Here is a 12,877-nt window from a genome sequence, read left to right as displayed (position 1 = left end):
CGCACATGTGAGTAATGAAACTCATATTCAAACTATCACAACTTCTATCAAAATATGGCTAGCAGTTACATCTGACCGTGTTTGGGCCCAAAATAATAGTTTGGGCCGAGTATAGAATCATTCTCGGCCCGGAAGGCCTTGCGACAAGAATGTCATGGATCGTTCAGTACGTAGGCCTCCAAACCTAGGTCGGTTAGGTCATAACGCAAGAAGTCGAGTCCTAGTGCAATGAGGAGTCTCGGCAGGACTAATAACCTGGAAGCGAATCCGGCTCGGTTAAGGACTAGGTTCACAATCCTAGTAAGAATAGGACTGGTCGAGTTGGTGTTGATCAGGAGGAGAAGACCTAGTCCGAGTAGGGTTTTAACTCGGATTCAAAGAGATCCAGTGCTATAAATAGGGGAGGCTGTGCATCATTCAAGCCCCCTGCAAATCAATACAAAACTGCCCTGCGCAAACTCTCAACAACTTGAGATTTTTTCCTTCTTTTTCGCTGACACATCTTCTGTTGGCATCAACAGCACTGCGGCGAGAACGGTTGGTTACCTATCCAAGTCTCGGTCGAGGAGGATTTTCGGGTCCTTATTGATTGAGGTCATCTCATTGGCCTTCTCGGCGAAGTGAGGTGTTACGGTATATCGAGCTCGGCGCATTGCACGCCGAGTTGTTTTATGATTGGATACTCCCAAGTAGGATTTAGAGTTCGGCATTCGGACGGCCGAACCACATTCACCATCAAGACTTATATCTGTTTTGAGTATTTGTGCCCTTACACTTTGGTGTCGATTCGGCGAGAGTTTACTCTGACGAATAACATCACTGTGACCGAATCCGACGACGATGATTCGTGAACTTCGTAAAGAATAGTAACCTTGTCTTCAGGTTCGAGAACCCAAGAGGCCGAGACGCGTTCCTTCCTCGGTCGCAATTGCAAGACGTAGAAGTCAGCCGCGCACCCAACGCAACATCAACAAATTTACTCCTCGGCCGAGCTCGGCCGACGAGTTGGCACGCCCCGCATTCATCGAAGGACGTAGTTAGCTTATAGATTACTCGGCCTGCACGCCACGTAAGCTTGGTAGTTTCTAGGGTCAACAGACCGAAATGAAATCGAAAAACCACCCAAATTGAGAGACATGTAAAATAAATTGTTCTTTTTTTTATATACCGTTTGTTGATTTTAAATTTAGTTACTTGCTTTCAGTCAGTATAGTAACAATAACCAAATTTGGTGGGTTTATACCATTTTTAGCATAAATATCTGATCCACCCTGATACCATATTGTACTATGACTTATTTTCTGTTCTTTTTTATTCCTCAGATGTCCTACTAAAATTTTATAAAAGAAGGACAATATGTTAGTTACAATAGCTGACACCAACTACTGACGAGTGCTATTTAATTTAGAGATGGAATGTATGCCCTCTCATTTTCATACTTTTTTCATTCTCTCATGTTTTGTGTGATTACGGTTAAGTCACGTCAACATTTTATATTTCTATTACTTTTTGTTTTATTATTTTTATAAAAAATTAATATAAAATATTAATGTGGCTTAATCATGACCACACAAACAAGAAGGGATGAGAAGAGTATGGAAATGAGAGGGTAGACAATTCACCTCCATTTAATTTAGCTAGTCTTTTTAGTAGAATGGACCGAGTGTTATTCACGTGAGTAATGAAACTCCTTTTCAAATTACCACAATATTACGGATAACGTGTTTCATGAATTAACATAAACTTATCATTCATGATAGGCACATTCTGAAACTATATTGTGCTCAACATATTTTCTGTTCTTTTTTATTCGTCAAAACTCCTAAACTTCTAAAATTTTATAAAATAGGGACAATAAATACGTTAGTTACAAAAGTTGACACGAATTTGTGGTGAGTACTCTTTAATTTAGCTGATTTTTTTGTTGGGTTGAATGGACCATAATGCCATTCGTGTGAATAGTGACTCTCCCCTAAAATAATATAGCTATCAGTTACGTGACTAAGGAGATAAAGAATATGAGATTAGAGTTTTAGGGATCACGTGTTTTATGAACTAATAAACAAACAACAACAACAAAGTTCTATCCATTAAGCCGAGCGCTTATATAAATTTTAGAACGTGCTCAATTTTATTCCAAATCTTCCGTTAGGTGGGGTCGCTTGTGTACATTATAAAATTAAAGTTGTTTAATTTTTTAATATTTATTTGAAAAATCAATCCATCCAAATGAATGGAGCAAATGGATGGTGTGACTACCAAAGTAACATATAGAATGGCTAAACAATTTTCGATTTGAATAAACTTTTATAGAGATAATCAATAAATGAAGATTAAATAATTGATTAGTTTTGATAATAAAATTTATACTGCAAATCGTTGTTCTAAAATTCCCTGCTTAGCGCCACCTAGGATTAATGCCTAGGCATTTGAAAATTAAGAAATGGTGCCTAGACCTGCTGAGAGCCCCACCTAGACACCTGCCTAGCTCGCCTAGACCCGCCTAGGCACCAGCCTAGGTCGCGACACACTTAGCCAAAAAATAGATAACTTTCATTTTGCATTTTATTTTTTTTCAATAAATTGTAAGAGACTTGTTAAATACTTAAATGAACATACATTATATGCTTGTTTTCATGTTTTCATTATGTTCGAATACTTCATAATATATATGTCATTCTATTTTGTAGTTTATAATGAAATTATATATATTTTAAGTATAACCAGACACTTATTTACATGAAATATAATAAATTTACTTAAATCTGCCTAGTCCATCTAAGCACCCGCCTAAGTCCCGCCTAGCTACCTAGGCACTAGGCCCCAACTCACCGCCTAATTAGCGCCTAACGTCTTTTAAAACCTGCTGTAAATATACGTTATTGGTAAAGAGTGAAATAATGTGCATTTCTCACATGAAGCGTTGCAAGTATTACTATCCTAATATCTTTGTCATTTGGATACCTTCTTTATCTCTTTGTCATTTGGATACTTTCTCTATCTCCATACATCCTCTAGGGTGGACAGGAAAAAGGAAAGTGTCCATCTTATGGTTTACATGATTGGTCAATGGCCAATTATCCGAGCTTTCGCCCACCACATAGGATAAGGAAAATCTCAAATTAAAGATAACAAACAAATTAAAGAACCACAAAGATAACAAACAATTTAAAGAACCACACCCCCTCAATCCAATCCCATGGCTACCATGTTCTCACCCTCAACCTTCTCCTCCACCACCACCAACAACATCACATCTCCAAAACCACCTCAAACTCCCCTACCGCCCAAATCCCACATCCCCATCCCGCCCTCTAAACCACTCCTAACTACCTTAACCACCACACTAACTGTCACCGCCGCTGCAGCTGTCATCCTAACCGCCTCTCCACCCTCGTTAGCAGACTCCATAGCAGAAACAACTTACCAAATCTTCTACGGCACTGCTGCCAGCGCGGCCAACTATGGCGGCTACGGTGGCAACTCCGACAAGAAAGCCTCCGCCGAGTATGTCTATGACGTGCCAGATGGATGGAAAGAACGTTTGGTGATCACTCATATATTTCATGCATTTATACCATCCATTTATAAAGTCTTTGTGATGTTTTTGTGTTAAAATGGTTGCATTTTACCTTATCTTGTGTTAGTGTGCAGTTAAATTTGCTTTGGGATCAATTTCAAGCAAAAAGGAGAAAAGAAAATAATAAAAACAAACAAAAGAATTGGAAGTGAGGCTTGTTTTCCACTTGTGGCCTTAGGGTGCGTTTGTTGCACCGGACTATCTCGGACTGGACTAGCTTCAGGGACTAAGCTGGACTGGCTTAGATTAGACTAAGCTAGACTAACTTAGTGAAGCGTTTGGTGCAGTGTCGGACTAAAATGCTGGACAATAACAAATATATTTTTAATTCATATTTTATTAATATTTTATATTATTTAATACATATTTAGTAATATTTTATTACTACCACTATCTTTTTTTTCATTCTAGAAACCATCCATCCCCATTTCTTTCCAAGTTTGCTCCGTCCATCTCCCTCTTTCTTCTTCGCCCTTCCCTCTCTCTCTTCATTTCCATCTTTTTCTTCCTATTTCTCTCTACTCATCTCCCTCTGTTACTTCCTCTTTCTTCTTCGCCCCTCCCTCTCTCTCTTCATTTCCATCTTTTTCTTCCTATTTCTCTCTGCTCATCTCCCTCTTTTCTTCCTAATTTTTTTGGGACCCAATTGGCAAATCAGAACCCATTCAGAGTCTGGGTCATCTGGGTATTAATGGGTCTGCTTCTCCAGCGTCAATAGCAAAGTTCTGCGATCAAGGAGTCTGGACTAGGTGGAGTGTGAGCACAGATGTTGAGCGTTTCAGACGCACAACGATTTTGTATTTTTTTTTTCGTTTTTTTGTTCTGAATTTTGGATTTGGATCTAGTTTTGAAAATGGAAATATTGCAGAAATTTTTGCCTTTTGTTTCCAATTTTGTGGGATCTAGGTTTGAAAATGGTAGATGATAGGGACGACGATGAGGGTGCAGGGCAAGGATGACGATGATGGAAGACGTAGAGATGAGGACGATGAGGGAAGACGCCGAAAATCTCTCGTGTTTTATGGAAATTTTCAGGTCGACGGGCCGAGGGCCCACTCTAACAACACTGATACTGTCCCCACTTAACCACCTGCACAATCCTCAGGTGTGGGGTTTTATCACAAAAGGCCTCGATGTTAGTTAGAGAGGGGTATTTCTATTTAAAGCACTCTTCTCTTCTCCCTCTGTCCGATGTGGGACTGGGGTTCCAACATGTTTTCTCTGGCTTACGAGTCCGCCCAAAATTGGGGATCCTCGTTAAGAACGGCTAAGGAGGTCTTTAATCCGAGCGAATCCCTGCTAAGCTCATTAAAGCTAATCCTGGTGCACACCAAACAAAGGACTATAGTCTAGTCCAGTCCAGTCCTTCTTAATCTTGTCAAACAAACGGGCCCTTAGTGACTTGGAAAAGAGGAGGGAACACACGGAAGTGGGAAAAAAAAGAGAAAGGAAAAGGAAGGGGGATTATTCGGTTACCTATAAATAATCATCAGTTTAGTAGCCATTGGTCTACCATAATTAAATGAACATAATCCCACTAAGGTTCTCACAGAATACTGACCCAAAATTCAAAGTTGAAGAGATCATGTGATGAGAACAAATGATGTCGCAGACCCTACAGAAAAGATTGAATAGATTTTAAGCATCAGTGATAAGGGCACTAGCTATTTTGGTTCAATGCATATGGCTACACTCCTACTTTTTTCCAGAAGCTTAAGCTATTAGAATGAATTCTATGTGTACGAAGGCTGGGACAAAAGGAAGAAATGGGGGACAGAGTGGAGAGACCGACAGAGTGGAGAGAAGAAGGGATGGCATGCGGACAGAAAGAAAAAAAGCAAATGGAGCAGAGAGACTGACAGGAGGGCAGCACACGGGAGAGGGCAGAAAATAAAAGGGCCAAGATAGCAGTGCGCAAAGGAGGAGCGCAGGGAAAGAGGCGCAGAGGAAAGAGGAAGTCAGGAGCAGAGAGCAAAAGGAACGGAGAGCTCGTCTTGCAAAAACGGGTGTCTTCTTTCTTTGTTATTTTTTTATGGATAATTTCTTATGTATTAATACAAGTATGTGTAACTAATTTATTTTGTTAGAGTGAGGCCATGAGCCGCAACATGAATACGTAGATTTATTTTTCAATTGCTTAAGTGTTGTTACATGCTTGCTTTGATATTTTCAATCACTGAATTAAACTATCTATGTACCTTGATGCTTGATCACCATTAGGATGCTTAGAAAAGTTATCGGATGCAATTTTGAACGAATGTCACGTTAAAATTGGTTGTGCTTCTTGTGATTGAGGATTGTACTCTCCTAAGGTAAATATCATGCTCTTAGGGATTACATGGTTTAACAAAAAGGATTTTCACCAAGATTAATGAATCACTCATGTTTATATTTAATCCAAATGTCATGGATAAGTTGCATGTAGTGGTATGCGTTTTAGCTTGAATGTCACAAGTAAAACATACACAAGGAAAATCCAACCTTCAAAGCATGTGTGTTTTCAATTATTTAAGCAATTGGAAGAGCTACGTAGGAGTGTTGTTGGTAAAGGTTGAACTCTAGCACCTTGTCAATTTATTTTTCTTCAATCATTTATTTTATCTTGAATTTTCTCATTTACTTGTTTTGTTTAGTTGAATCATTATTCCTATAAACCAATTCCCATTTTAGATATTTGTTTAAGTCACATCCAGTAGTATTTAGTTTCGTCAAATTAGTTTAGTTCTTAGAGTTAAATAAGTTAAATACACAAAAACTCGTAAATTGTTTATATCAGTCCCTGAGGAGATCGACCTTGCTTGAGCCATTCTATACTACAAACACTTGTTCTCTTGCAAGAATTTTCTATGGTTCAACCCTTTGTTTTACAAGTGGTAAAATCGCTATCATTTGGTCTCAAAAGTCGAAAAGGGTACGTACATATATGCTCACTACATCTGCAACATATGTGTCACATGCTAAGTACGTTGTGGCGCTTAATATAGACATATTTATATTGTCAAACTGTAAATCCGAACTCAATATTTAGTGTATCTTTCTCGCTGAACAGGTACAAATGGGACTGATAGCGAATTTTACAACCCGAAGAAGAAGTCAGAAAAAGAGTACTTGACATTCCTTTCCGGGTTTAATCAACTAGCACCGAAGGATGCGGTGCTGAACAATTTGGCTCTGTCAGATGTGAACTTGCAGGACTTGCTAGCAAGCCCGGATAATGTGATATCGGAGGAGAGGAAGGACGAGAAGGGACAGGTTTACTATGTGTATGAGATCGATGGAGTTGCTGCTCACAGTTTGATTTCAGTGACTTGTGCTCGGAACAAGCTGTATGCACATTTTGTCAATGCGCCAACGACAGAGTGGAACCGTGACCATGACTTGTTGCAGCATGTTCATGAGTCTTTCAAGACTACTGGATCTTTTTAGCTTATTGCATTTGATAACTTTTGACAATGTGGTTCTGCTGTGCACATTTGAGAAATATATACTGATTTTGACTATGAAATAAAACGCCTTTTGATCATTCCTTTCCATGCAGGCCTTCCCATCTGCTTATTCCTTCAATTTAATTTCCATAAGCACTTCAAAATTAGTGAATTTATAGCTTCTTCTGCGCGTTAAGAAGTTCCATGCTATTATGAAATGAGTTGTGCTTCCTACCTAATGTGACTTGGAATACAAGTTTTCTCGTAAAAAATTGTTACTGTCCTGCACAAGTAGAAACCAGAACAAGTCAAATTGTACTGATTAGAAGCACTGGGATGTAAAGTGCTTTTTCTGAACTGTCCGAATTGAATCAAGAAAAATATGAGTTGCTGAGACTGAATACATCAATTGAGTCTAAAGAACCGCATTTTTTACGAAACAAACCTATATGTCTAAAATTCAGCTGGAAACGGCTTCTAATACCCATAGACTGATGAGCAAAAGGAGGAATCCACCCAACGAAGGGCTCGCGTCTGTCTATCTAGTGGTGAGCCACTAGCTTACCAAGGCGATGATCATTTAGCTGTTCCAGGAGAATGATCAGCCACACTGAGACTGAGACACAGGCCATACTCCGACTGGAGGCCCTAGTGGGGAATTTTTTGCAATGGGCGAAAGCCTTGACGGAGCAACGCGGCACATCAACTTTCACCCATCAAAGCAAAGTTAAATATTCAGGAAAAAAAAATTAAAAAACAAAGATTGTGATTTATAAACTATTTACCAAATTTTATATTAAAAAATGATACATTTAATTATTTAAAGCAAATTCAACCGTGGCTAATACAAAGTGAAGCCATCATCATAGGAAACATGCCATCCCTTTTGACAAGGTGTGGCATTTTCATCATACTCTTGACAGCAGCTCCATCTCTTCTTCCAATTCCCACTTCCAGTGTTTGGTCTCTTGTTCTTCTCATTCCATTTGTACACAATTACTCCAGACTTGTCACTCCACTCTCCATCAATCCCTTGGTGTGGTGGAGCTAGAGCAAATAATCCTTTCTCCCCTACAAAACCATATCCAATTATCAACATAGAGATTTAAGCACGATCCGAAACTAAGAAAATAACTTTTGGTCAAATCTTGTTCTATTTTTCTCTATCTCCCTTAATGATTCAATCCCATTAGAAAAATTGACCAAATAACTAAATATTGTGTAATATCCATGTTACCCAGAACTAGAGACGATAACGTTTACGTAATTTGATTTTAAATTTAACCGAATTCAAGCTCACGTTGCTGGAGATGCTAGGAAAGTGATTTATGACACTTATTTTCTCCTTTTGCACACCGTCTTAATTTTAGCGCTTAATTCTCCTTTGAATTGTATAATCTAATCCAATTGCTAGAAGAAAAAGAAATAGTATATGCATAGTGCGAAAAAATAATGTGCGGAAATCATTTTCCTAAATTTGGTTAGTCTTTGTATTATCGATATTGATGTCAATCAATCAAAAGGAAACACGCTTTTAGTAAAAGCCCACAAGATCCCAATTAACATGTGGGTGAGAAACTGAAAGGGGAAATTAACATGTGGATGATTGTGGTATGAAGATTATAATTACCAGTAGTGTGGCCGTGGAAGGAGCAAGCAGTAGGGGAATTGTCGTGGTCTGAGTAAAGGGTGCTGCATCTCAAGCACGGCTTCTTCTTCGTCTGGATTTGGGATGAGCTTGTTTTGCTATCACTATTACTTGAGCAACTCTTGACCGTCAAACCACTTGACTGCCTGCATAAGAAGATTTGAGTAATGCCCGAAGATAGAGCCATGAAAAATACTCAGTCTATTGTGTGTATTAGACAGAGAGGAGGAGATAATATGACATATGGAAAATGGAAATTAAGTTGGGGTCGTGTTTTTTTTTTTTTGGGGGCGGCGGCCCGGGGGGGGGACGTTGAGGGGGGCCCTAACAAAATTTGTCACTTATGTTGTAAATAGTGAGTATGTTTACTCACATGTATACGGTAAAGATTCATATGCTAAATAGTGAAGTTTTTGTAAGTTTTCAAGGTAGAGCAACTACGAGTGTTCAAAACACACGGATACAAAAAGCAATAAGAGAAGAAAGATAAGTTAGAATATTTTCTGCATTCTCCTATTTTTCTTTTACCTGCAATCATAGTTAATAAACAAAACAGTGTGATATATTACATATGCTTCACTCTTGCTCTTAGCAAAGGTTATTTCTCTAACTTTTGCCTATTTATAATACGTTATCAGCACAACTCTCTAACCCTAAAACATTTTCTCATTTCTCTCCGCCGAAAGAAAAAAAAAAAGTTTCCTTCAAGGATTTTACTATTTTTCTTCTTCCTCTGCCTCACCTACTGGATATACCCTCGTGAAGAATTGTTCACACCATGCCTGCTTTTAGTTCTCAACATAACATTTACTTATATCTTTGATTTCTTGCTTGGTGCAGTTCCTAATTTCTAAACCAATGTTTATTTATCTTTGCTGTGATCAAAGATGGTGCGATATCATCGCCCATCTAGGACTGTAGATTTAATTTTATTGCAAATTTTAGATGGATCGGTATAATCGCCCACCCTACCTTGCATATTTAAATTTGCCTGCTATTTAATTTTATTGCAATTTTAGGTGGTGTGGTATAATCACCCACTCTGCTTTGCATATTTAAATTTCTAATGCTTGAGTGGTGCAGAATAATCGCCCATCATATGCTATTCAATGAAAATGGTGCGGTACAATCGCCCTCCTCATTCATCATGTAAATCTCGAGCCTGAAGTTTCAAGTGCTTATCATTTTGGCCTGAAGATTAAAATGAAAAATTTGTAAGAACCATAAGTTCTAACAATATATTCCTTCAGAATACACATTATTGCAAGTTCTTACACACCTTATTTTTCTTTCAGAAAAGAAAATTGCGAACTTGGCAAAACTTGATTTTTTTGCCCTGGATATTACTGGGAAGAATTACCTTACATGGGTAATGGATGCCAAGATTCATCTAGAGGCAGCGAATCTTGGAGAAACTATTAAGGAGGATAACAGTGCATCTTCTTAAGATCGGGCAAAGGCCATGATCTTTATCCGTTGCCACATTGATGAGGGACTGAAGAGCGAATATCTCACGGTTGAAGATCCACTAATCATCTGGAAGGCACTGAAAAATAGATACAATTACCAGAAAACGGTGATTCTTCCAAGAGCTCGTTATGAGTGGACTCACCTAAGGATCCAGGATTTTAAGACGGTGACTGAGTACAATTCTGCTATGTTCAGAATTACCTCCCAATTGAAGCTCTGTGGAGAAACCATTACTGAGGAAGACATGCTGGAAAAGATTTTTAGCATTTTTCATGCCTCCAACATACTCCTGCAACAGCAGTATAGAGAACGAGACTTTACTCAGTACAACCAGTTGATATCTGTGCTCCTTGTAGCTGAGCAAAACAATGAGCTTCTGATGAAGAATCATCAGTCTTGACCTACTGGATCAGCACTATTCCCATAAGTGAATGTTGTTTCCCTTGATGGGAATACCACATCCTCTTATGGCAATAATTACAAACGAGGATGTGGCTACAAGCAAGGCCAAAAGGGCAAGAACCATGGTGTCCAGTTTCACAACCAGGTTCCTACAGGCCCGAGCTTTAAAAATGCAAATCGCCAGAAAGGCAAAGCTCATATGAACACTTCTAGAAATTTTGAAGGAGTTTGCCATAGGTGTGGTGGCAATGGGCACTAGGCACATACCTATCGTACCCCAAAACATCTAGTGGATCTGTATCAAGCCTCCCTCAAGGAGAAGGGTATTGAGACCAATTTTCTCGACCAGGCTCAACAGATGGATATACCTGATCCAGTGTTGATTTATTAGGACAATTGAACACAACCCACCTGAATGTTTCAGACTTCATTATTGAAAGAGGGAATGAAGTGTTTGGGTTCGATTAAATCATTTATGTTTGATGTACTCTTTCTATTTGCACTTGTGATTTAATGCTTGCACTTTCAATTCAATAAAAGTAGTATTCCAGTATGAATAAACTGCTTTTAATTGTAATTTCCATTACTCAGAAAGCATGGATAAAAATTATCGTTATTCTCAAAACAAGAGCAATGGTGGAGATTTTTTTCTTGCAGACAGTGCAACCACACATACAATACTTCGAAATCGAAAGTATTTCTCGAACTTGATACTTGCAAAAGTAAAGGTAACAACAATATCAGGGCAATCAGATGTAATTGAAGGCTCAGGAAAAGGCCAGATCATGTTACCAAATGGAACAATATTGTTCATACAAAATGCGTTATACGCTACTCGATCTACTCGAAATTTGTTGAGTTTTAGAGACATACGTCTAAATGAATACCACATTGAAACAAAAAGTGCAGAAAATGTGGAATATCTAAGCATTACCTCCAATGATACCCAGAAGCGTATATTGGAGAAGTTGCATGGTTTTTCGAATGGATTGTATTATACATACATAAAGACAATTGAGGCACATACTGTCATGAACTAGAAGTTCATTGATTCAAAAGTTTATATGCTTTGGCATGATAGTCTGGGTCATCCAGAATCTACCATGATGCGTAGAATCATTACCAACTCTAATGAACATCCATTATTGAGCAAACACATTAATGTCTCAAATGATAACCCTTGTAAGGCTTGTTCCAAAAGGAAGTTGGTAATTAGACCATCACAACTAAAGGTTGATGCTGAATCCCCATCATTTTTGCAAAGAATTCAAGGGGTATTTGTGGGCCTATTCAACCACCTTGTGGACCATTTCGATATTTTATGGTTTTGGTTGATGCATCTACCTGATGGTCACATGTTTGCCTATTGTCTACTCGAAATGTAGTGTTTGCAAGATTTCTTGCTCAAATAATAAAGTTGCGAGCACAATTCCCAGATTATCCCATTAAGTCAATCCGACTTGATAACGCTGGTGAATTTACGTCTCAAACCTTTGATGATTACTACATGACACTGGGCATTGATGTTGAACACTCTGTTCCTCATGTCCATACTCAAAATGGCTTAGCAGAGGTATTTATCAAGCGACTTCAATTAATAGCTCGCACTCTGCTCATGAAAACAAAATTACCAATCTCTACATGGGGACATGCTACATCATTGGTTCGGTTGAGACCCATAGCCAACCACCAATACTCATCAATACAACTCGTGTTTAGGCATCAGCCAAACATTTCACATTTACGAGTTTTTAGTTGTGCTATTTATGTGCCTATTGCACCACCACAACGCACTAAAATGGGACCTCAGCGCAGATTGAGAATTTATGTGGGTTTTGATTCACCATCTATCATTAGATATTTAGAACCCTTAACAGGTGATATATTTACAGCTTGTTTTGCTGATTGTCATTTTGATGAGATAGTCTTCCCGTCGTTAGGGGGAGAAAAGACCGTTCCAGAAGAACAACAAGAGCTGACATGAGTTGTTCCCACTTTATCTCATTTTGATCCACGAAGCACTCAATGTGAAGATGAAGTGAAAATGATTGTTCATCTTTAAATTATTGCTAATCAAATGCCAGATGCATTTAATGATGTTTCGAAAGTGACAAAGTCATATATACCAGCTGCAAATGCACCTGTAAGAATTGATGTCCCTGTTGGACAAAATAAGGTGGTAGCGAATGATTCATCTGGTGCACGCCTGAAGCGTGGTAAACCACCATATTCAAAAGATTCAGCCCCTCGAAAGAGAAAGATGATGGCACAGCTGAATCCAAATGAAATCATTCAGGAAAAGAAATCGAAAGATAAATCCACAATTCATGATTCTAAATTTTTTGAAAAAGA

General features: G+C 38.5%; 2 protein-coding genes and 1 pseudogene across 2 annotated transcripts; 2 read left to right on the top strand and 1 right to left on the bottom strand.

Moving 5' to 3' along the window:
- The first annotated feature begins 3,155 nt into the window (after positions 1-3,155).
- On the top strand, positions 3,156-7,103 carry LOC126599599 (thylakoid lumenal 19 kDa protein, chloroplastic-like; annotated as a pseudogene).
- A 651-nt stretch (positions 7,104-7,754) lies between these two features.
- LOC126599590 (uncharacterized) lies at positions 7,755-8,896 on the bottom strand. Its single transcript, XM_050265986.1, has 2 exons — positions 8,636-8,896; positions 7,755-8,076 (listed from the first exon to the last, which is right to left on the bottom strand). The coding sequence occupies exons 1-2, from the start codon at positions 8,838-8,840 to the stop codon at positions 7,847-7,849; spliced, it is 435 nt and encodes a 144-aa protein (XP_050121943.1). The 5' UTR covers positions 8,841-8,896; the 3' UTR covers positions 7,755-7,846.
- Positions 8,897-10,115: 1,219 nt separating this feature from the next.
- Positions 10,116-10,523, top strand: LOC126603717 (uncharacterized). The gene has a single exon (XM_050270662.1). It carries the CDS (start codon positions 10,116-10,118, stop codon positions 10,521-10,523), a length of 408 nt encoding a protein of 135 aa, XP_050126619.1.
- The last annotated feature ends 2,354 nt before the right edge of the window (positions 10,524-12,877 follow it).

Source organism: Malus sylvestris, chromosome 2, assembly GCF_916048215.2.
Source record: "Malus sylvestris chromosome 2, drMalSylv7.2, whole genome shotgun sequence".
Taxonomy (NCBI): Eukaryota; Viridiplantae; Streptophyta; class Magnoliopsida; order Rosales; family Rosaceae; genus Malus; species Malus sylvestris.
Note: the sequence above shows the minus strand (reverse complement) of the source record. Positions and strands in the feature narration are given on the sequence as shown.